The following is a 24,852-nucleotide window of genomic DNA, read 5'->3' on the forward strand; positions in this document are numbered from 1 at the left end:
AGTTGTACCTGGAGTCTGTGGTGACCTGGTCCAATTCCTATGGAGAAATACAATGGGATAAGTCTGCATTTGGGGCCTTTTCCGTGCTTTTCTGTTATTTCTTTTCACTATTTCATTTCATTTTCTTCCACAGCAGAAGCAAGTTGTTCAGAGCAGTAGCTTAAATGTCAAGCAGGGATTTGTGAAAGCACATGTTGATTAGACAGGCTGTTGAGTTACCTCCTTAATTGGGAGCATATTTATATCTGCAATTTGTTTGATGATATCTTTAAAACACATAATTTTCCCTTATCAGAGAGGGAGCATTGTGGAGATATTTATCAAAGCTGACAAAATGAATGTGAAAACTATCTTGACAAGGTGCGTGCTGGTGGATTTTGACTCTCCTGATTAATTTGTTCTGCAGTTCAGAGTGAAACAAACCATCAATTTTAATTTTTAAGCCCTGTTTTGCTTGGATCATTTTCTGCCCCGTGCTGTGAGTTTGTGAGATTCTGTCTGCACACACAAAAAACTGGGGTCTGCTCCTCATAAAGGCTTGGTGGTACACGCAGTTTTCTTGATGCTTGATGTGGTTTTTTGTCTCCCTGCTGGAATGGATGTATGAGCTGTTTGCTCAAGCCTGAGAGGGGAAGGAAGGTGGAAAGACAGCTGGAGATCGGAGTGATTGATGTTGTAGCATAAAGCAGGAACACTGACACACAGAGCACTGGAAGGAAAGGGGCTGATAAATCAAGACCCTTCAGCACAGACATGTGTGTGGTGACCCCTCCTGCAGAGCATCCCCCAGCACGCAGCACTCACACCCCCTGGACTCAGCTCCATCCTCCCACTCGCTGAGGTCACACCTGGATCTGCCCCGTGAAGCCACAGCTGCCAAATCCCACAGGTTTTCCAGAGTTTTCCACTTTGCACAAGCCTTTTTGGTGGGAGCTGCTGAGCTGTGGTGGAACCTGACTGGCACAGGGTACCCAGAGAAGCTGTGGCTGCCCCATCCCTGGAAGTGTCCAAGGCCAGGTTGGATGGCACTTGGAGCAACCTGGGCTAGTGGAAGGTGTCCCTGCCCATGGCAGGGGGTGGGACTGGATGGGCTTTGAGGTTCCTTCCAACCCAAACCATTCTGTGATCCTGTGCAGATCTCTGCCCATGGTGGTTTTGGCTTCACATGGCCTGATCCACACATCAAGGGGTCAGGCATCTCTGGGAATGCAGATACAGGGACTCCAGTGTGAATTTGAAGCCAATTGGCAAGTCCTGTGAGCCAGCAGTGGCCAGGGATGTGCACCAGGCAAAGAAGTTTGGTCCCAACTCATTTTTTTTTTTTTTTTGTAAGAGTAAAGCAAGTGCTGATAGATGAAGACATGCAGGAGGCAGAAAGGATTTTTGAGGACAGTTCCTGATTTTTGAGGACAGTTCTCTTAGATTTATGTACCTAATGGTGTTCTTCAGTACCTTTGAATTTGTCCTTAAAGCCTAAATTACCCTTAAGAGGCACATTGCACTCCTTGTACACCAACCAAAATAGCAGAGCCTCCTTCTACTCTCAGTTGCTTCCCTTTTTGTTATGTGATTCCTTTGTGCACACTGGGCACTGGGAAGAGTGTGTTCTTCCTTCACAGGAAATAAAAGAAACAATTTAAAAAAAAAAACCCTATTCCTTTCTGTAAGGCCCCTACCTCTGTTTATCATCCCTAGTGGAACATGAGCTGGATTTTGGAAGTGTGGAATGAGCGGATTATTGCCTTGGTTTTCTGAGATTTTCTGGAAAGCTTCCTGTAAGAATTTGCAGTTGAAATTTTAATTTTGACTTGATTAAGAAACCCCTGTGGCTCATTTAGTGGAACAGAAAGGAGAAAATTATTCTGGATTGAGGCCCCCAGAAGCTTCAGTGAGATTTTTAGGGTTCCTGGGAAGTGGGGGCAGGTCGCAGTGTGGTGCAGCAGATGACCCAGTGCCACCAGGACTCAGTTCCTCGTGACTGGGGGGTGATGGAGAGGACGTGGTGAGGTGCAGCCTCGATGAATCACATCCTGCACAAAGGGTGGGAGCTGGAACAGGGCTGTGCCCTGGAACTGGGGTTCACCACCCACCCTGGAGCTTTCTGTGGAGATGCCAGGGCCTTGCAGGGCTCAGGAGAGATGATTTTGCCCAAAATAATTACTTCTCATCCATTTTTCATTTGAAGATGCAGAACTTCTACGGCTGTTTGTTTGTTAGGGAATTTGTTGCCTGACTTTATTTAAAGAAATCATGTTTAAAGAGATAATTATTTCATAGAATCAGTGGTTTGGGTGGGAAGGGACCTTAAAGACCATCCAGTGCCAAACTCTTTCGTGAGCAGGGACACCTTCCACTACTTGTTTTCCTACAAAAATTAAGTTTCTTTGTTTTATAAATCATAAATGTATTTTAATCAGCAAAATGGGCTAATTAAAACCCACAATTTTCATTCAAACAAGGAATTAAGCAGTTTGCTAAAAGCAGCTTTCTTTCTCGAGCTTTTTTTAACCTCCTCTCTTCTTTCTTTCACATTCACAGCTTTAAGTGACACAAAAAACAAAACAAAACAAAACCCAGCAACCCAAACCCACAAATGCACGTTGCTGTTTCCTCTGTGGTGGAGGAGTCCTCCCCACACCCCCTCTTATCCCGTGTCACCCTGGCAACACCACTGCTGTTTTCAGGGGGGAATTCCAAGCCCTGCCCCCTGCCAGCCAAGCAGGGGTGGTTTGAGCTGTGCCATCGCTCACCACTCTTTCCCTTGCCCTGGGTGACTCAAGCTGGGTGGTGGGAGGTAGAAGGGCGGGAGAAGGTGGTTGTGCCTTCCCAAAACCGCTGGGATTTTACCTTGGTGGGATCCACATGCTGACACTGAGGTTTGAGGAGTTCACTAGAAGGATCTCAATGAAGTTGAGTTCTGGTTTGATCCATTTGCAGTGGTGGCATCTCAGCAGCTCCACCTTGGGCATTTCCTTGTTTTCATCTTCACCTTCTACCTCTCCATTTTTTTTTCTTTAGTTTGATTGCTCTCCAAGACTGTTTTTGTCGTGGGTTTTTTTAAGCCTGACTAAATTTATCTGCACTCTTAGATCTTGCTGATGACTTGCAGAATTCGACTCTTGCCCCTGCAGCATAAAAAAAAATCACAGTTTATTTTCTCTTCCTCCCTTTCTGCCAGAGTTGGGCCTTCACCTGTGGCCCTGAGCAAGATGTTTGATATTTAATGTTCTAAGCAGTGAATATTAACAATCAAACTCTATATTTCTGTTGTTGAACCAACTGTTGTTGTGGGTCGTGGTGCTGTGAGTCACTGTGGACAGATGGCAGCTTCAGGCAGCAGCTCAGAGTTGAACAATCTTCTAAAGAACTGTGATCTCTGGTGGAAAAAAAATTTTACTTATTTTTCTAAAACTGCTGAGCTCATTTTCTGTAGTGAAATCTGACAGGGTGTATTTTCCTTTTATAGAGCATTTAAAGTTATTGGGGGGAAAAAAAAAGCTGAAATATGTTTCATTCTCTTGGATGCAAGGATAAGTGTGAAAATGCAGATTTTCCCTACCCCATGTGCAGTCAAGAGTTAGTTGTTTTCTAACATATTGACTTCTGCATCTTTTTTGTTTTTTCAGTCATTAACATCTGGATATGTGCAGGGAACATTTGAAATGGCAAACAAGGAAGAAAACAGGGAGAAGAACAGATATCCCAACATCCTGCCATGTAAGACATTGCCTTTCCTTTTAAATCAGACAATTAGTTTGCCACTGAGCAGGCTGGTTGTAGTGGGGTTTGCTCAAAATATTCAATTAATAACAATTTCAGTGGTCACAAATGCTCTTCATACATTGCATGTGTCCAACCTGTCTGGTTTGTGACATGTCTCTAGTAGTGGTTTAGGAGCTCTGTGCTTATCCAGGCCTCCTGCTTGCAAAGAAATCACATCTTTCAGAGTGATTAACATGCTTCTTTTCTTTCAGATGATCATTCCAGAGTGATTTTGACCCAAATTGATGGAGTCCCATCTTCAGACTACATTAATGCATCGTACATAGATGTAAGCTGACATTTACCCACTGCAGACTTTGTGAACTAAATAAGTATTTCTCTGCTAACACATGCTGTCATTCCATCTTTTAACTGATATTTATTTCCACAGGGTTATAAAGAAAAGAATAAATTCATAGCAGCACAAGGTAACTTATTTTCATTTCTCTATTCTGTACATCTTAGAGCTGCCCATGTTTAATTTTAGACGTGTTTTAAAGGTTATTTTCAGCTGCAGAAAGTGGTCAAATACGAGGTTGGATTTAGAGGTTGAAGTGTGTGAGGTGACCCAGTGCCTTTAGACCTGCAGATGCTGCTCTGAGCAGAGGCTCATCTTCCCCCCACTCCACCCTAAAATTGATGTCTCCTGACAATACATTCAGCCTAAGCAATCCTGCCACAGAAATCAGCATTGCCACAGGAATTCTTGTGCTGTATTTAATCATAAATGTGGGTAACTTTGTCACCACAATCCCAGACTCAAAACAAGAGCTGCCCCAGCCTCTCCTGCACGATGAGCAGCTCCCAGACAGGGATTTGTTGTGGTCACAAGTAATGTGGACCTTGCCATGGGAAAAGCTGCAAGTAGAAATTCTAAATGCTGCTCCTGCCATTGTCTACCTAAAGGATTAAATAATATTTAAGACTGAATACTTGGAGCATCTTCCAGTGCCTAAAGGGGCTCCAAGAGAGCTGGGCAGGGACTTGGGACAAGGGCCTGGAGGGACAGGACAAGGGGGAATGGCTTCCCAAAGGGCAGGGTGAGATGGGATATTGGGAAGGAATTGTTGGCTGTGAGAGTGGGGAGGCCCTGGCACAGGTTGCCCAGAGAAGCTGTGGCTGCCCCATCCCTGGAAGTGTCCAAGGCCAGGTTTTATGGAGCTTGGAGCAACCTGAGGCTAGTGGAAGGTGTCCCTGCCCACGACAGGGGGTGGAACTGGATGATCTTTAAGGTCCCTTCCAAAACATTCTGTGATTCTATGAGTAATATTTCAAGGGAGGAGATATCTGCTAGAAATGTTGACTTGGGTGCATATGATTGTGAGAAATAAAATATGGGAGTTTTTAAGGAATATATGGTATGTTCCAAACCTGTGCAGGTGTAGCAAACACAGGTCTGGGTGGGCATCCAGGGTGGGGGTATTGTAAATTAAATAAGTATTTCTCTGATCCATACCCCTCCTCAGCACTGCTGTGTTCTGTCTGCAGGACCTAAGCAAGAAACAGTCAATGACTTCTGGAGGATGATATGGGAGCAGAAGTCAGCCATTATTGTCATGTTAACCAACCTGAAAGAAAGAAAAGAGGTAAAGAGCTTTCAGTTTGCCCTGAGGTGTCCCTGTGTGCTCCAGAAGAAGTTGTGGCTGCCCAGGCTCTGGCCAGTTGCATTTCTGACCACTTCCTCCCCTGGTCCCTCTCAGCACAGCTGAGTTCCTGCTCAAAAAATGTAGTTTTCATTTCTAAAACACAAACTTCTATCAGTTGCTCTTAAGGAAGAAGTTCTGATGGCTCATTGTGTCCTGCATAATCCACAGCCAATGGAAAATTCTCGCAGTTTTATCTCAGCCTAAGGCTGCACTTGTAGATGGGTCTGGTTGGGAATGAAGATAAAAACTCTTTGCATTTTCAGAATTCTTTCTGGCACATCCACAAAACCATTAAATATTAAAGCTGCTTCGTTGTGAGAGTGGTGCTGTTCCTTCCTGTCCCCCATTCCTCCTCTGTTACGTGGATGGGCGTTCCTTGTTTGCCTCTTCATGATGTTATTTTTGCTTTCTTTTCTTGCACTTTTACTGCTGATTGATGAAGCTCAGACAGCAAAGGCAACCCATAAGGACCCATTCTCAGTGTGAGCAGCCAGAACTCTTAAATCTGGATGTTCCTCGTGACTCCAAATGACTGCCCAGAAAGGCTGTGGCTGCCCCATCCCTGGAAGTGTCCAAGGCCAGGTTGGACGGGGCTTGGAGCAACCTGGGCTAGTGGAAGGTGTCCCTGCCCACGACAGGGGGTGGAACTGGATGATCTTTAAGGTCCCTTCCAAAAAATTCTGTGATTCTATGAGTAATATTTCAAGGGAGGAGATATCTGCTAGAAATGTTGACTTGGGTGCATATGATTATGATAAATAAAATATGGGAGTTTTTAAGGAATATATGGTATGTTCCAAACCTGTGCAGGTGTAGCAAACACAGGTCTGGGTGGGCATCCAGGGTGGGGGTATTGTAAATTAAATAAGTTTTTCTCTGATCCATACCCCTCCTCAGCACTGCTGTGTTCTGTCTGCAGGACCTAAGCAAGAAACAGTCAATGACTTCTGGAGGATGATATGGGAGCAGAAGTCAGCCATTATTGTCATGTTAACCAACCTGAAAGAAAGAAAAGAGGTAAAGAGCTTTCAATTTGCCCTGAGGTGTCCCTGTGTGCTCCAGAATAAGTTGTGGCTGCCCAGGCTCTGGCCAGTTGCATTTCTGATCACTTCCTCCCCTGGTCCCTCTCAGCACAGCTGAGTTCCTGCTCAAAAAATGTAGTTTTCATTTCTAAAACACAAACTTCTATCAGTTGCTCTTAAGGAAGAAGTTCTGATGGCTCATTGTGTCCTGCATAATCCACAGCCAATGGAAAATTCTCGCAGTTTTATCTCAGCCTAAGGCTGCACTTGTAGATGGGTCTGGTTGGGAATGAAGATAAAAACTCTTTGCATTTTCAGAATTCTTTCTGGCACACCCACAAAACCATTAAATATTAAAGCTGCTTCGTTGTGAGAGTGGTGCTGTTCCTTCCTGTCCCCCATTCCTCCTCTGTTACGTGGATGGGCGTTCCTTGTTTGCCTCTTCACGATGTTACTTTTGTTTTCTTTTCCTGCACTTTTACTGCTGCTTGATGAAGCTCAGACAGCAAAGGCAACCCATAAGGACCCATTCTCAGTGTGAGCAGCCAGAACTCTTAAATCTGGATGTTCCTCATGACTCCAAATGACTGCCCAGAAAGGCTGTGGCTGCCCCATCCCTGCAAGTGTCCAAGGCCAGGTTGGATGGGGCTTGGAGCAACCTGGGCTAGTGGAAGGTGTCCCTGCTCATGGCAGGGGGTGGAATGAGATGGTCTTTAAGGTCCCTTCCAACCTAAAGCAGCCTGTGCTTCAGTGATTCTCTGAAATAAGGTCTGCTCTGCATTTCTCACTGGCTGCACCTAAAGCTTGAAAATGCAGTCAAAACATCACAGTTCCCACATTTGGACACCCCCTCACAAAGCAGCCAAACTGAAACAAAAGCTGTGTAGGTCTGACTAGGTTAAAAACCAGCTTCAAAGCTGTTCTCACCTTCTCTGCAGAAATTTAATCAGTAGCACCAGCAAGGTGTTAAAGCTGCCTTGTGCCAGGTGAGAAACTCCGATATCTGTATTTATACACCCTGATTTCAGATAACTCCCTTCTTTTGAAGAGTGACCAGCAGTGAAAGCAAACTCAGTGTTATAAAACTCCCTGTGCTTTTGTGCAGGAAAAATGTTACCAGTATTGGCCTGACCAGGGGTGCTGGACTTATGGAAACATCCGTGTGTCCGTGGAGGATTGTATAGTGCTGGTGGACTACACCATCCGCAAGTTCTGCGTGCAGTCGGTGAGGAGCAGCCCTGCTCTGGGGGCTTCTTTGTAATCTTTAGAGAAAGAAGTTTACACTGTAAAATTCTGAAGTGTTGCAGGATTTAAAATCATAAATAACCAGGGCAGTTTGTGTCTGAACCTTTGCATGAGAAATGAGATGTCCGACAGTGTCTGTGTGTTCCTGCAGCTTCACGACGGTTGTAAAGCTCCGAGGCTTGTCACACAGCTTCACTTCACCAGCTGGCCAGATTTTGGGGTGCCTTTCACACCTATTGGGATGCTGAAATTCCTGAAAAAAGTCAAAGCATTGAATCCTGCCCACGCTGGACCGATTGTGGTTCACTGTAGGTATGTATGTGCTCCTCAAGGCATTCTCATAGCTTGGTCTGGAGTTATATATATATTTTATGTATATGTCTGTTTATTTGCATATTTATGTTATTTATTTACATATTTATATTAATGGGTAATAATATGCTGAGCTTTTTGAGAGAAAAGGGTGTAAACAACTTCAAAAGATCTGTCTTTGCTGTCACTTCCATACTCAAACAGAAGTTGTTGTTTTGTTGTTTGTGGGGTTTTTAAATCCATGAGTGGTATCCATTGTTTGGTACAAATATGTTCCTTGTCAGAAAAACAGATGAATAATACAAATCTGTGACCTTTGCCACTAAATGCTCCTCTGGGGATCCATCCCCCACTTCTCCCACAGTAAAATTGCAGTTCCCTGTGTAAATTAGCCATTTGAATGCATAAAAAGTTGGGAATAAAGAACTTCATTCAAGAGGCTTAAATGCTGCAATTTTAAGAATGTGCTACATATGAATACAGAACATATTCCCACTCATGGGTCAACACACACAGGTCCTGCTGTCAAAGGCTTGTGCTGTTGAAATCTTGTCTTAATGAAACCAAATCCAAACTCCAAATCAGTTTGAAGACAATAATTGCAATCTCTATAGCAACTGTAAGCTCACAAATGAGCAAGAAGTATCTTTTCAGGAGCAATTATTGTAATGAGTTTAGTATGAAAAGAAAAGAAGAGCAGCTTTGTCTTTCAGGGTCTTGTTTTTAAGGAAAAAAGGCTGTAGATTCATGTATTTGTCTTTTTTTTTTTAACTTGCTTGTGTCAGATATCTAGAAATACTCCCTTGAAAGAGTGTGTTTGTTCTGACCAAGGCAGTGTTGATGGTTGGTTTACATCCAGTTCTTGCCTTGCTGGGATTCAACTTCTCTCCCAGGTGTCATAAATAAGGGGCTTGAAGAAAAGCATTCAATGGAAAAAGCAGATTTTAGTTGTCTCACAGTCTTTCCTTGAAGAAACCCATTGTATTTTTATAGCCCTTTATTATGTGTGGAGATGCATTTTGGCCTTGAGCTTTATTTGCCACTGGCAGGAAATGCTGTACTTGGCTTAATGAGCAGGAGTAGAGACAAAATAAAGGAAAATACAAAATATCTTAATTAAAATCTGCAGAAATTTAAGTATAATGGGCCAAGAGAGCACAGTGTGACCTGTGTCAGTGCTGGGGCCTCAGCCTATGTCAGAAATCACGGAGGAGAGACAGAGGTGACACTTAATTTCCGTTGGAGCTCAGGATGTGACACCATTGAATTGTTGGAAAAAGGAAAGGGAAGCCCATCAGGAGTGAGTAACCATCCATTTTTAGTGAGCTTTTAGAAAAATATTACCCAGCCACTGTGACAAAACCAGCTCCATCAAAATCTCGTGGAACTTAATAAAGCTCTAATTTGGCATTTGCAAGGAAAGAAGTGAAAACAAGGGCAGGGGTGGCAGGATTTTCTGTCAGTTCTTTTATTCCATGAGTTTTTGGAAATAATTTATTTTCTGTGAGCAGATGAGGATTAGCTGAGTAAGGGATACTCTGGAGGAAGTTAAGGATGGATAAAATCAGGGAAATTCTGAGGCAAATGTCAAGGTTGGTGAAATTCCCAGCTTGAGGAGGGATATGCAAGGATGGAATTCAGAGCTTGTCTGAAATAATAAAGGAACAAGGGGATGGAGCAAGGATGTGGAAAAAGGGATTGTGGCTGTAAAGGGAAGGGAAGTGACAGAGCTGAGAGTGGGGCTCAGGGGGTGAGAACTGCACATGGGTGACCCCTGCTCAGAGTGGTTCCCAGGATGTTTCAGGAAGAGGAAAACAGTTTATAAACTGGGAGTCAAAGAGTAGGACACGATGGGGGACTCGTCCTTGGTGTCAGAGGTCAAACATGAATGGAAGGGGTGGAGCCTTGGCCACTGTGGGGTGGTCCATGGTCAGTGGCTGGAGGGGCCAAGTGAGACCAAGGGGTGGGAGCTCTGGATTGAGACTGGCAGGAGGGAGGACAGTCTGACAAATGGATGATGAAATCCAAAAGGGTTTGGGGGCAGAAGTTTTAGTGAAAATTTGGTGAAACTCCGTGGTACTCCATAGATCCACTCATGTCCATCATCCCTCCAGACCTCTGGAACAGTAGGGCTTTGATTTCACGTGGTGTTTGCTGTTAAAAGTGTTTGTGTGACAGAAGAACTCAGCTGTGTTATGAACACAGTATTTTTTTCCTGGTGGTATTTAAAACCTAATGTGTCCTTGCTGGAAACTTCCCTGTTATCTTTGAGCTGGGGATGAGGGGAGATGTTTTTATCCTGTTCCTGGAGGTGTTGGTGGCCATTCCAGCAAAATAAACCAACCAAAGGTTAAAGGAGAGCTAATAATGCCTAGCACAGGATGCCATGCCCTTTTCCTCTGGAAGGAAGAGCCCAAAGTCGACTGGAGCTGTGTAATTTCTAATGATCGTGCTCCCTCTCGTGGCTTGTGAAGGATATAAAACCCAAAAAGTGTTTTGGGGTGGTAGTGTTGGGGAATGTGGAACTAAAAATTACGAAAAAAATATTACATTTTCATCTTAGACTGAATTATTATGGATGCTCAATCAAATTTCTTTTCCAAAGGTGTATTTAAATATAATTCTGATGTCATCAACCCTGAGCTGTGAAGAGGAGAGTTTTTGTGTTAAAAAAATTCACATTTTATTTTATTTTATTTTTACTTTGTTGCTGTCATTGTCGAAATGAAAAATAGAGGGGCTTAGATTTGATATTAAGAAAAATTCCTTCATGGAAAGGGCTGTCCAGCCCCGGTACAGCTGCACAGGGCAGTGGTGGAGTCCCCATCTCTGGAGGGATTTAAAAGCCCTGTGGATGTGGCACTTGGGGACATGGGTTAGTGGTGGCCTTGGCAGTTCTGGGGGAATGGTTGGACTTGATGGTCTTAGAGGGCTTTTCCAACCTTAACCATTCCATGATTCTGTGAAGTTTTACGTTTCCCAGTGTCCATTTCAGTTTAGGTCTAAGCTCGAGTTCTACCTGTAGAACTTCTTGCTGTAGCAGTTCTCGCAGATTGGTGATTCCAGAGGTCTCACTGTGCTCTGTCCCCCCCAGCGCTGGCGTGGGCCGCACGGGCACCTTCATTGTCATCGACGCCATCATCGACATGATGCATGCGGAGCACAAGGTGGACGTGTTCGAGTTTGTGTCCAGGATCCGCAACCAGCGGCCACAGATGGTCCAGACTGACGTGAGTGGGCTTTAATGACAGCTGTTCGTGGTCAGAGAAGACACTTCTGCATTTCTACTCCACAGTGTCTTGTGCTGTTGCATGCCTGGGTAAGACCAGGTTGGACGGAGCTTGGAGCAGCCTGGGATAGTGGAAGGTGTCCCTGCCCATGGAACTGGATAATCTTTAAGCACCCTTCCAACCCAAACCATTCCAGGATTCCATGTGCTGGTTTAGGTTGGATATTAGGAAGGAATGCTTCTCTGTGAGGGTGGTGAGGTCCTGGCACAGGTTGCCCAGAGAAGCTGTGGCTGCCCCATCCCTGGAAGTGTCCAAGGCCAGGCTGGAGGAACCTGGTCAAGTGGAAGGTGTCCCTGCCCATGGCAGTGGGTGGAACTGGATAGGCTTTAAGGCCCCTTCCAACCCAAACCCTTCCATGGTTTTGTGATTTTAAATGAGATAGGTAAGGCCCAGAATGCCTGCTTTCATCCCTGTATCCTCACCTGCCTCTCTGTCTTTGCCAGATGCAATACTCCTTCATTTATCAAGCCTTACTCGAGTACTACCTCTACGGGGACACCGAGCTCGACGTGTCATCCCTAGAAAAACACCTCCAGACATCCCACAATGCGGCCCCAAACCTGGTCAAACTGGGGCTGGAAGAAGAATTCAAAGTAAGTATGGAAGTCCTGTGCCAGGATTTCTAAGGTTTAATCCGAAAAGATAAAAGTGTCACCTTAAAGGTCCATAAAAGGGAAGAAGTTGCTCTTTTGGGGTCGCTGTGAATGGTCCTGTGGAGTGGGTGAATGGGGCCCTTGCTGAACATCCTGTTCTGGGAATGTTCATTCAGAGCTGTGTTGTTGTACAGGCCACTTCCTATATGTTTTTTTGTTTGTTTGGGAAGGAAAAGTGGAGTGATTCTCTGGGTCTGGTCCGGAGGCCAGATCAGATAATGCTGGAAGAGGAAACTGGATTACGTATGCCTAATTTGCATCTCAGTGGGATTGTTAACTCAGAGGTGACTGACAGGGAGAATTGCAGGGAATTTTGCTGAATGTCCAGACTGTCAGGAAAGTAAATTAAAAAAAAAAAAAGGGGATTTCTTTTTAGTGGAGAGCCCCAAATGCAGAAAACAACCACACTGGCTGTGTCTGATCATTGTTAAAATAGATTTTAGTGTCCTGAGGGAATAATTAGAACTTTTTTATGACTTAGTTTTACTTTAAATCAAATTTGTATTGGATAGTTGCTGAAATGCAGGTGTGTAACTGATCGCTTTTTGGTGAGTCCCAGCCCAGCAGAGGCAGTTTTTGTTGTGTGTTCTTGCACGGTCTCATGGGTGTGTATATATATATATATTACTATTATTATTTAGATGTACTATAAAATAATCGCTAAGGCAAGAACAGTGTTCATGTTCTCTGTCCTGGGAATGCTGTCAGCATAAACTGAATAAATAATAAGGAGTATTGGTCCATTCATTAGCAAAAGGATGTTAGGTAGAAATGTTTCCCTGTAGGGTGGGCAGGCCCTGGCACAGAGAAGCTGTGGCTGCCCCATCCCTGGAAGTGTCCAAGGCCAAATTGGGTGGGGCTTGGAGCAACTTGGGATAAACTCTAAGTCCTTCCAACCTAAACCGTTCCATGATTCTGTGACCGTTATTCTTTCTTAATTTTTATGGACAGGACGATGAAGTGGTTTTTGTGAAAAGTCAGTGTCCCTTTGGCTGTGTCACTGTTTTATACCTAATAAAGACACTTTAAAGGGCAGATATGGTGAGTGGGACCCACTTCTATTCCAAGGAGTTTTCATCCTGCTTTGTATTTTATTCCAGAAGTTAACAAACGTTCGGATCATGAAAGAGAACATGAGAACTGGGAATCTTCCAGCAAATATGAAGAAAGCAAGAGTCATCCAGATCATCCCATGTAAGAGGCCAACTTTTATACACAGAAGCAAGTGCTGTAAATACCTGATTATCCCCAGGCTGTTGTGACTACACACACTGTCTGTATGTTGGCAACATATCAGAGCACAGCTCTCCTTATAAAATACATCCTTATATAAAATGAAATACTATTATAAAGCACCTGCAAACGATTTAATGAATTGATTTTTACTTCACTGATATAAAATCTGTTAAAATCGAGTATTTTGGATTAAATAATTCAGCAGTTTCACCTTTTAAGCCAACCTATTTTCTGTGGGATTCTTTGCATATTCTTTGTGAAATTCCAAAGTTCCAGCACTGCGATGTCTGCACCTGCAAAATGAGAATTTCAGAGGAAAGATATTGCAGGTTTTGTTATTTCACATGCGGTTGGCAAAAGTAAGACTAGACCTGTCTTTTTTTTTTTTCCCAGATGATTTTAACAGAGTGATTCTGTCAATGAAAAGAGGGCAAGAATATACTGACTACATCAATGCTTCCTTCATAGATGTATGTATAAACCATTTCTGTGTATTTAAATTTTGAATCTGATATTTTTCTGTTACTGATAAGTCAGATAAGTCATTTTAGAGACACAATCAACCTGGTTTATGAAGAAGATGAGCTTTTTTGGTTCAGTTTGGTTTATGGGAGTTTCCAAGTCCATTTCTCATCTGGTGTTTTCAATTTCAGTTTACATAATTGTGTAATTTAAACATTCTCCTTTGTTGTTAGATTTATAAATGAAAGCTTTTATTAAATTCTGACAAACAGGCAATGAAACAAATTAGCTAGACAACTGACATCCAGCTGTTCCATTATCTGCTTCAGGTTAACAGGTGTAAATATTTGCTCTTCTGAGAAACAGAAAAGTCTATATTTAGCACAGGGAAAGGCTGTCACAGTGTTTAGGAGCCAGGGTTTGCCTGGGTAGGCCTGGATTAATTCCAAGCTTTCTTCCCAGCTACCTGTTGGAACCTGGGCAACCCAGGACTGTGTCTTGGTTTTATTTCAATTTGGGAATTAGTCATGTGTTTAGGCAGTAAAACTCCATCAGCATCTGAGGATTGTGGATGATTCAATCAGCATGGAAATAAGGAAGGACCGGGTGTGGCACTCATGCCATGGTCTGGTTGACGTGGTGGTGTTGGGTCATAGGTTGGACTTGATGATCTGAGGTCTTGTCCAACCTAATGGTTCTGTGATTTTGTGAAATGAAACTGTACCTTAAAACAGAGTTAAAGTTAATTCTACAGAAAAGCCTCATAGCTGCTGTTGTTACAATGTCATTGGGAAAGCTTTTCAGCTCCCTGTTCTTGCAGAATTTCATCCCTTCAGCCACGATTGGAAAAATTCACCTCAGGATTGTGAATTTAGGGGAGTTTTTAGCATCACAAATCATTTAGGTTGCAAGAACCCTCTGAGATCACCAGATCCAACCATTCCCCAGCACTGCCAAGGCCACCACTGACCCATGTCCCCAAGTGCCACATTCACACAGCTTTTAAATCCCTCCAGGGTGGGAGCCCCACCCCTGCCCTGGCCAGTGACGATCATTTCTTGTGGGGAAATTTTCCCAGATCTCCAATCTAACCCTCCCCTGGCACAACTGGAGGCTGTTTCCTCTCATCCTGTCCCTTGTTCCCTGGGAGAAGCTCCCACTGAAGCTGTGATCTCCTTCTGCCCCTCAGCTCTGTCCCCTTCCCTTTTCCTCTCCCATCCCAACGCGTGATCTCGGTCTCTCCCCGCAGGGCTATCGCCAGAAGGATTATTTCATTGCCACCCAGGGCCCTCTTCCACACACAGTGGAGGATTTCTGGAGGATGGTGTGGGAGTGGAAGTGCCACACCATCGTGATGCTCACAGAGGTCCAGGAGAGGGAGCAGGTACGTGTGTCCCGTGTCCCACAGCTCCACAGCAAAGCTCTTCCTGTTCTCACCAGCAAAACATGACCATTAATATCAGATAAAATGTTTGTTGCCTACAAATTCCAGCAAAACAATTCTTTTCTTTTTTTTTTTTTTTTGCCTTTCCTAAAACAAGCACTTGCTTCACTATTTGGTGAGGGCTAGTGTTGCTGCTTTTGCTTGAATTTTTAGAAAACCCACCAAAACTAGCGAATATTACAGTTTTTAAAAGCTTCAAGTTCACATTAAAAGGACACCTGACGTGAAATAGTGGTTTGGGATTTGGGAAGAAGCTGGACAAAGATTTTGTGTAAACTTTCCTCCCAGTTGTGCCAGTATAAGCTCCAGTGACTCATTCTGAGCCTCTCCTTGTTCATCATTAATTAATGAAGAGATTGCTGCATATCTCTGTGTGCTGCAGATTAAAGATTCCAGGTTCAACACTGCATCCAGGGTGCTCTAGTGCTGGGAAATCCTTTTTCTTGGTGATTTTGTGAGGTTTTAAACAACATTGCATTGCTTTCAGGAGTTACATGTGTTTTAAAGCAACATTTGCCATCTGTGCCTCCTGAGCCCTTTTCATCTTAATGGTTTCTATTACAGGAACATTTTATTACTTACTAATAGTTATTAGTGCTGGCAATACAAACTGTTTAGAGCAGTGCTGGATGTCACCTCCTGTATCAGAGATTCATGACAATGTAGAGAGCTGGGAAAAAAATTCAAGGAATGTTTACCATCCTCTGGATTTTGCAGGAAAAATGCTGCCAGTACTGGCCATCGGAGGGCTCTGTGACTCACGGAGACATCACCGTGGAAATCAAGAGTGACAGCCTGTTAGATGCCATCAGTGTGAGGGACTTCCTAGTCACATACAGTCAGGTAAGCCTTTAAAATTTCCAGGAGGTTGTTTTTCCATTTCAGGGTATTTACAAATATAATTTTGCGTCTTAAATTTGGGGATTTTTATCTAAACTTAAATGTGGTTAATCTGACATTCAGAGGAAGCTTAAATGAAACATTTTTGCTTAAAGCAAAATCGAAAATTCTGATCAGTAAAGGAGGTGGTTGATCAAAATGGCATGTGAGTTTAGGGAGGGCTTTTAATTGTTTTGCTGTGGCTGTTATTCCTAGATTTTCTACTGTCTCCCACAATATATGTGAAGGAAAATTTGATTCAAGATTATTCATGGAATCACAGATTGGTTTGGGTTGGAAGGGACCTTAAAACTCATCCCATGGGCAGGGACACCTTCCACTAGCCCAGGTTGCTCCAAGCCCCATCCAACCTGGCCTTGGACACTTCCAGGGAGGGGGCAGCCACAGCTTCTCTGGGCAACCTGTGTGTGCTTTTACTGTGCTTTTAATCACAGGCCAATGGCTGTGAAATTTCAAAGTGTTGTGCAAAGCTGAGTCCATGATTTGGGTTGTTTCAGCAGCCCTTTGGATTTGGCCTGTGCAGAAGGAAAGTTTTCAGCTGTTCCTGCACAGGATGAACAAAGTTGAAGCAGATGAAACAGCTCTGCAAATGCAAAGGAAAACTTTGGAGGGGATTTATGAGCAGAGTGGTTAGGAGATTTAAAAACAGGCCTGTCAGGTCTGCACAACCTGTATAGAGCCATGGAACATTAATGTTGGGAACAAGATCATCCAGTCCATCAAGATCCACGATATATCATGGATCAGGTTGCAAATATTTTAGCAGTGCAGAATTTCTGCTATAGATGTTCAAGGAGTGGGTTTATTACGAGGTAAAAAGTGACTAAATGTGGTGTTTTCCTGCCCACAGGGTAACCAGGAGAAGCAGAGCAGGCTCGTCCGGCAGTTCCACTTCCATGGGTGGCCAGAAATCGGGATTCCTGCGGAAGGGAAGGGGATGATCGACCTCATTGCAGCCGTGCAGAAGCAGCAGCAGCAAACAGGGAATCACCCCATCACTGTGCACTGCAGGTGAGTCCCCTCTGGGCTTCAGTAACTTTTGGGATTTGGACTTGAACTTGGGCTTGGTAAACTCTGGGATTGTGCTCAAATGTTCTGTGCAGGGGAAAATGCTGCTGGATCTCACAAACTGTCAGGAGAATAAAATATGTCCCTAATCTAAGCTCAAGGTCCTGTCCTTGAGAGCAGAGAGAAAACAGTATTGTAATAATAATTAATGATAATAATAATAATTAATGCTGATTGGAAGCTTGATTATTACTTGGGACTTCGTAACTCAAATATGTGTTTGTCCTATGTCAGATTTTCACTTTTTGGGTTTTTTTGTTTGTTTTTGTTTTGTTTTGTTTCTTTAATTGTATGCTTTTAATGCACCTTTTTTTGCCTTTCTTTTTGAAAGTATAACTTGTGCTTTTCATCTGTTTGTTTGGTTTTTTTTTTTTTTTCAAATGATATTTTTCAGAGCGTGGGGGTTTTATCAGTCTTTAAATTTGTCTTCGCTCTTCCTGTAGTAGATCTGCTGATTTAGAAACAAAAAATAACAGTAAAACTGGTATTCTGCCTTTTCCTCATTTAGAAATCATACTTTGCTTCTAAATTTTGTTTTTATTTTATAAATCAATAAAGCTTTTTCTGTTTTCTGGTCCAGACAAAGTCAAGTTGACAGTACACAGGCTCAGTAGGGTTTCAGAGTCCTAAAGATTATGACACAAAAAAAATCTTATTTTGTCTCTGATTACCCCAAAAATGGATTATTTAATTTATTCCAAATTCTACCCTTTTAAATCTTTTCCTCTTGGGCATGTTGTACAAGATAAACTGACTTTCCTGGACCACTGATCATCTTCCAGCAATACATGGACGTCAGTATAATTCGTGAATAATTTTATATTTAAAAACACTTGTTATATTAATTCCATGCTATTTCTTCCACCTGTCAGTGATCCCTCTGAGAAATGCTTGGCAGCATTAACTGTCTTTTATTTTGCTCTGATTTGAGTTTCCAAGGTGCTCTCTCAGTCTCTGGTTTATGTTTGACTGTCTGAAGTCACCTATATTTTCAAATATAGCAAAGAAGTCCTGGGACCTTGAGCCACAACTTGGATTTATTGGTTTTTTTGGGGATGTGATCTTATAAAAACACATATTAATTGCCAAAACTTTCTCCTCCTTGCCTCAGAAGTGTTTTGCTCCCTTGGGATCTGAGGGTTCCCCCACTCTGTGGTGATGATATTTTGGGTTTGATTCTGCAATCTGACAAATTTTAACGCTTGTTTTGAAATATTGAATTATAATTACAGTGGCTAAAACATCAAGGAGTTCTTACCAGTAGTTTAAGAGATTAAAAATTAATGTCTTTGACTTGCACAAATTAGCTGTGTGAGAATCAGCTGTGCTATTTATGGCTTCTACTTGTACAAGCTTTTAGACCTGAGTTTAATAATTAGCATGCATTTTTCCTAAATTTTTTTTTTAAATTTACTTCAATCCTTTTAAAATGGATTAAAAAGAAAACAAAACCCAACCCACACAAGGTATTCAGGATTTTTAATGTTGAAAATTGTCTCCTGTCCCTGCTTGAACAGCCTGTACCTCCCAGCTTTTGAGTTACCTGAATTCCTCTGTGAAGTCACACTTGAGTCTTCAAATATAAATGAATGTAATGTTATGAATAATTAAACACATTTCAAGTCTCAGTCTGATTTTTTCAGAGTGGTCACATGAACTTGTGAAAATTCTGTTCGTTTTTCCAGCTATTGAAGAACAGTTTAAGGAGCTGCTAAAAATGATCATTTTGAAATAGAATCAAGGCATAACCCTAAATAGTTTAGAAGGGGTTTGCTGAGTTGCCAACAGAGTTTAAAGTCAGTCTGTTCTCAGTCCTCGCTCCCTTCTCTTCCAGTGTTTGTCTGCAGCTGCCTCTAATGAACTATAAAGGGTTTCTGTGTTATTTAGAGGCCAGTTAATTCTGGATTTTGCCCATTCTGAGTGTCCTTTGCCTTTTAACTTTCTGTCTCAGTGAAATGAAATTTCACTCAGATTAAAACTTATCTTTCTTAACTTCTTTTATTTTAAAGGGAGTTGCAGGAAGAGAAGTGAGCATGCAAAGAGTAGTGCTGTGTCTCCAAGACACAATGAGTATTTTCCTTCTGCATTTCAAATGCCTTCATGGTAAAAATTCTTAAATTAATTAAAATACCTAAATTTGTATGGGCTGTAAGGATTTGCTAAAAGCCTGTTTTCAGAGGAAAGAAGGAAAGTGAGCACAAGGAGATGCATCTCTTTTACACAGGCAGGACAAGGGGGGATGGTTTTAAACTAATAATGGAGAGATTTAGGTAAGATATTAGGAGGAAAGTCTTCCCTGTGAGGGTGGTGAGGGGCTGGAATAGAATTCCCAGAGAAGCTGTGACTGCCCCATCTCTGGAAGTGTCCAAGGCCAGGTTGGACAGGGCTTGGAGCAACCTGGGCTAGTGGAAGGTGTCCCTGCCCATGGCTGGGGGTGGAATAAGATGATCTTTAGGGTTCCTTCCAACCCAACCTGTTTCATGAGTCACTGAAATCATTACAGTTGGATAGGACATTTTCCATCAAATAGCTTTGGACTAATGATAACAAATATCAATAATAATAATTCTTGTCCATGCAGGAATATAAATCCCAACCTAACAGGTGTATTTGGCTATTCTATTATTCCACTTTTACCATTTTTATCCCAGTTTATGCCATACAAACATGTTTTCCTTGCAGTGCTGGTGCAGGGAGAACGGGGACCTTCATAGCACTGAGCAACATCCTGGAAAGAGTGAAGGCTGAAGGGCTCCTGGATGTGTTTCAAGCTGTGAAGAGCTTAAGACTGCAAAGGCCACACATGGTGCAAACACTGGTAGGATGTTTAACAACCCAGATATCTGTTTGTAAATATTCTTGGGGGAGGAGAACAAAGGGGGTTTTCTTGCTGGTTGCTGTAAATTATGCAGGATGGCTGTGTGTGTACAAGGTATTATCAGAAATCTGGGCTTTTACAGGGTTTTTTTATGGCATTTCTGAAAATACAACTTGGCTAAATGTTCTGTGTCTTTTAGGAACTTCAGGCAGATGATAAAATATATAATGAAATAAATGTCTTTTAAGCTATTTATCAGTTGTTCTTTCTTGCCTTGATGTGTTTGATCATAAATTGGCTCCAAGTTGATCAGTGGAAGGCAGAAACATGGAATCATGGACTGGTTTGGGTTGGAAGGGACCTTTGGAATTATGCAGTTTCACTCAGATGCCATAGGTAGGGACACCTTCCACTAGCCCAGGTTGCTCCAAGCCCTGTCCAACCTGGCCTTGGACACTGGATGGGATGGGGAGTCCTTGGAAATGTCTCTCACTTGTTTAAAAACTTCTTAAAGTCTTCTGTGAAGTCATCTACAAGTAATATGTGAAGCCTAGTCCACATACTTTTCCCTGTTGAATAAACTTTAAAAAGTTTTTTCGAGATTTTTAGTTTTTAAATATATAAAAATACTGATATTTTGTATTTTCATGGCAGCTTCCATTCAGCACCTTACAACTTCTTTAGAAACAATGATCTCAAACCCCCTTTTCCAGGTGGATGTTTTCTCTGTTCTACAGATAGGAACAAAGGGGAATTTGATTATCCACAGTCATGCTGAGACAGGGATGAAATGCTTTTTTGGGGGTCTGGCTCTGGGATTTAATAATGTCAGCTGAGGGTGTAATTGCCACAGATATTCCCAGCTGAGCCTGGGGGGGCTCCTGCTGAACTCAGCTTTCCAGCATGAGGGAATTCAGATGCCAGTTCTGTTTGTTATCAGTGTTGTTACAGAGTTTGTAATCCAGCAAATCGTGTTGAAGGCATATCAGCGTGCCTGGAAAATCAGGATGTGTCCCTCTTTAGGATGGAGAGAGCCAGCCAGCTGGATAACAGACAGGCTGGGAGAGCTGGGAGTGTTCAACTGGAGAAGGGGAGGCTCCAGGGAGATCTTAGAGCCCCTTTCAGTGCCTGAAGGGGCTCCAAGAGAGCAGGACAGGGACTTTGGACATGAGCTTGGAGGGACAGGACAAGGGGGAATGGCTTCCCACTGCCAGAGTTTAGGCAGGGAGTTTAGATGGGATATTGGGAAGGAATTCTTGGCTGTGAGGGTGATGAGACCCTGGCACAGGTTGCCCAGAGAAGCTGTGGCTGCCCCTGGATCCCTGGAAGTGTCCAAGGCCAGGTTGGATGGGGCTTGGAGCAACCTGGGCTAGTGGAAGGTGTCCCTGCCCATGGCAGGGGGTGGAACCAGATGAATTTTAAGGTCTTTTCCAAACCGTTCCAGGATTCTGATTCCATGATTCTCCCTGGGGAATGCTCAAGAGGAGTGTCCTGCTGTAACAGGAGATCAGTGATAGCAGGGACCGTGAGCTGCTGGATTTGAATGAGAACCAGCTTTAAGAGTGGATTCAGTTTAAGGAGCCTCACCTAGAAAGTCTAAAGAATTCATTTTAACTGAAGAGCAGCATCCTGTATGTGACAAAAAAGCAAGATAACATTTTTTTTTAAAATTTAAAATAATAAATACATAAATAGAAATCAGAACAGAGCAGTCCTCAGCTACTGGTCCCAGCTAGAATATGTTACATTAATGACTGGGATTTGCAGAAGTCTGAATGTAATTATACAACACAATCCAAGCAAATTTAGATCTGTTTTTCTTGTTTTTCAGGAGCAATATGAATTCTGCTACAGAGTGGTACAAGATTTCATCGATATCTTTTCTGATTATGCTAATTTTAAATGAGAATTCTGCCTTATTTTTTAATTTGTCTGTACAAAGAGTTGTATATTCTGTTAATTTATTCCATGTCATTTTGGTTGTTGAGTTTACTGTAAATACAATGTTGTGTTTGCTCTTAAAGTTGCATTTGCTGTACAGAGTTCTTTCTTAAATATAAATATCTTCTAAAGGGAAGTATAATGTTCCCATACTGTATAGATCTGTAAGATGGGATAGAAATCTTTATTCTGAATAACAGTAAATTAATTCTTGAGAGTCTATTTCTTGAGTTTTGCCACTTATAAATATTTATCAATAATGTTATCTCCCAATTCTTGAAGTGTTTGACAGGTGATTTACAGTTTGTACTAAACAAAAAAAAGCCAGTTGTGGTACCTATGTTTAAACATATTTTGGCCATAAATATCTCTGCACCACGGAAATAGTTATTTATTTTTAAAGGCTGTTTTTAAGAGCCTCCAGGTTGATGGCAGTTTGATTTTGAGTCTTGCTGTCCATAAAGTATAAACACAGATTTGAATTTTTGAGTTATTATACCTTTAAAAGTCAAGTTATTTTGTTCTTTCCTAAATTTCACACTTTTAAATCGATTTAAAAAGACAATAATGTGACTTTACCACTGTTTTGAGAATATTTGACATATGTGAAAAGTTTATTTTGCAGGCGACTGAACTTGTCCACTCAAAGAGCAAGGCCAGAAATGGAGTTAAAGCTTCTCTTCTCTATTTACATGTGCAGAATTTCCCACTTCTTTTAGCCAAGGCAAAAGGGATAAACTCTTATTGCTTGATGTGATTAAGAATATTGGTAAAAATCTGAGAAAACATTTTACTAACAGTTTAATGCCAGAAACATTAAATGTTGAAGCAAAAAGCTCCTCTCAGTTCTTACCCTCCCATGTATGTTACAAAAAAAGGACTGTTTCGTTTCTCTAAAGGAGGTGTGTGATTGTGTACAGAGATATATTTTTAATGGAAGTACTACTGATAATAGAATTGGTGAAATAACATTTCAAAGTCTTTATTAGAGCCCCAAACAGGAGGTTTGGGGGTTAGAAAACCCCAAAATCACAGGGCATCCGAATGTTGAATAATTCCAGAAGTGGATCTTTTCCACTCTTTCCAAGGCACCTATGACTTAATGAGCACAAAGGAGGTGAATCTGTACTTTAATTACATAATTAATATGCAATTCTGTCTTGTCCAGTTGGGCTTTTTTGATGCAAACATAAAAATTATTTAAATTAAGCAGCTTCCACTGAGCATTTCCCTGCTGCTCTTGCACTATATTATGTCATTTCTGATATAAATCACGTTGTACCAATGCCAGGAAACGGGAAGGTGTCCACACCTCTCCTTCCTTGTCATGCTGGATGGAAAAGCTGCAGGTTAGGAATTCCTAAACTATTCCCACACTGCTTCTTGTCTTCCCATCGATGCACTTCTGTATTTATTTGTACAGTGAATTATGCACTTAAAAAAAAAAAAAAAGAAGATTGTTGAAAGACTAAACCTTTGTTGTGAGTCTCTATGAGAAGATATACTCAAGCCACAGTGTTGAGAAATGGAAATGAGCTCTGAGGAAGTTTCCATTTACTGCTGCATGCTGAAATTCCATCAAAATTTACAAAAGCCATCAAATAAATTCAGTGTGGACACAGTGGGGGTTTCAGAATGATTGTTTTTAGCACAGGGAGACTCAGAGAGGTTAAACGAGGACGGAGAATAATGCAAAGAAATTCCCACTTTCTGATCCTGATGTCAGGATCTTTCCAGGCATTTAGTTTGGATAATAATTTCTCTGTTGGGCGGATTTTGGGGTCCCTTGAGTAAAAACTCGGATTGGGAGTTGCCTCAGTGCAACAGTGAGTTCTTGTGTGATGTCGTTGGGGTCTCACAGCACAACTCCAGCTGCCCACAGGGTTTGCTACAAGGGCACTCTGTGGTTACAACCAGTTGTAGGATGAAGTTAAGCTGGAACATTAAATACTCAGTGGGCACTCAGATTTTAGTTGATAGCTGCATTCAGGTTTCTAGGAGGAGACAGAAATACCTAAAATGTATTTCAGGAGTCACAACTAAAGTTCATTTGGAAAGCTTTGCTTCCCAGTCCTTGTGTCCAGCCTGATCCCTGGGGAGCTGTGTCCTGGTGGAGATGAATTTTCCTTTCAATTCCCTTACGTTGCATGGAATGGCTTTCAAAGGCCAAATAGTTGGATTGGAAGTTGTACATTCTGATCTGTCTGTGGTTTTGGTCACTGTGTGACTTGACTGTTGATGTGTTCAGATTGGTTCCAGTTCACCTCAGCATTTAAGCTTTACAACATCTTTATTCCACAATCCGTGGGGGTTCCATGGGTTCCACGTTCCTGGAGCAATCCCTTAAGTGCTTTGCTGAATTGGGCCTTAATGAAGAATGCATATTGTAATTACAGTGTTTTTTAGGCTATTTTTATGTATCAGTTTTTTAAACTTTTCAAACAAGCCTGACCACCCACGTTCAGTATTTTGAAATGTTTTCCTTTCCCTCATCCCATTTTTCCATGTAAAGTTATGGAAACTTTTCTGTATAACCAAAATGTATTTAATTTGTCAAATCTTTATAATATATGGATGTATTATACAGTTTCAGCTCTTATTATTTCCTTTTATTACATTTCTAATTTGATCTCGCTGTGTTTTTAATGCCGGTGAATGTTGCTGAATTATTTGTACATGCAAATCACAGGACCTAATACATTCTGATGCAAGAACAAAGCTTCCTTTTTATTCTCAAACTGCTTTACTTTCTTTAAATCTTTGAATTTCATTCCTGTGCTGTGGGTTCATTTGAATTAAGTCTTGTAAAAGAGTTGAAATCCATTATCTAGATAAGTATTTTCAGTGCTTATCTGCAGCTGGTTGTGGGGAATATTCTGGTTCATGTTGGGGCTCAACATGTAAAGTGTAGAAACTCACGGCAGCAGCTGAAATCCAGGTCTTTCCAAACTCTGTGGATAAGAAGGATCTGACAACGCAGAGCTTTGACATGTCTTTTAAATATAGTGAAATAATACAGTGATAAATTATGGTGTTACACCGAGATAAAAATA

The 24,852-nt window shown here is 42.0% G+C and overlaps 1 protein-coding gene across 6 annotated transcripts in view; it reads left to right on the top strand.

Annotated features, from left to right (window-relative positions):
• PTPRE (protein tyrosine phosphatase receptor type E) overlaps window positions 1-24,428 on the top strand; it is a 98,475-nt gene extending 74,047 nt beyond the window's left edge. For 5 of the 6 annotated variants that reach the window (XM_050305352.1, XM_050305354.1, XM_050305350.1 and 2 more), the window contains exons 6-20: window positions 3,627-3,717; window positions 3,975-4,051; window positions 4,154-4,190; window positions 5,251-5,348; window positions 7,536-7,655; window positions 7,827-7,987; window positions 11,082-11,217; window positions 11,721-11,870; window positions 13,031-13,124; window positions 13,560-13,636; window positions 14,878-15,012; window positions 15,790-15,915; window positions 16,823-16,983; window positions 19,723-19,858; window positions 21,690-24,428. In XM_050305352.1, coding sequence (XP_050161309.1) covers window positions 3,627-3,717; window positions 3,975-4,051; window positions 4,154-4,190; window positions 5,251-5,348; window positions 7,536-7,655; window positions 7,827-7,987; window positions 11,082-11,217; window positions 11,721-11,870; window positions 13,031-13,124; window positions 13,560-13,636; window positions 14,878-15,012; window positions 15,790-15,915; window positions 16,823-16,983; window positions 19,723-19,858; window positions 21,690-21,764 — 1,674 coding nt within the window. In that variant the 3' untranslated portion in view covers window positions 21,765-24,428. Of the gene's footprint in view, window positions 1-3,626; window positions 3,718-3,974; window positions 4,052-4,153; window positions 4,191-5,250; window positions 5,349-6,327; window positions 6,426-7,535; window positions 7,656-7,826; window positions 7,988-11,081; window positions 11,218-11,720; window positions 11,871-13,030; window positions 13,125-13,559; window positions 13,637-14,877; window positions 15,013-15,789; window positions 15,916-16,822; window positions 16,984-19,722; window positions 19,859-21,689 lie in introns of all 6 variants that reach the window. The other variant, XM_050305351.1, reaches the window with a different exon arrangement.
• The last annotated feature ends 424 nt before the right edge of the window (window positions 24,429-24,852 follow it).

Source organism: Myiozetetes cayanensis, unplaced genomic scaffold, assembly GCF_022539395.1.
Source record: "Myiozetetes cayanensis isolate MyiCay16 unplaced genomic scaffold, myiCay2020 scf10, whole genome shotgun sequence".
Taxonomy (NCBI): Eukaryota; Metazoa; Chordata; class Aves; order Passeriformes; family Tyrannidae; genus Myiozetetes; species Myiozetetes cayanensis.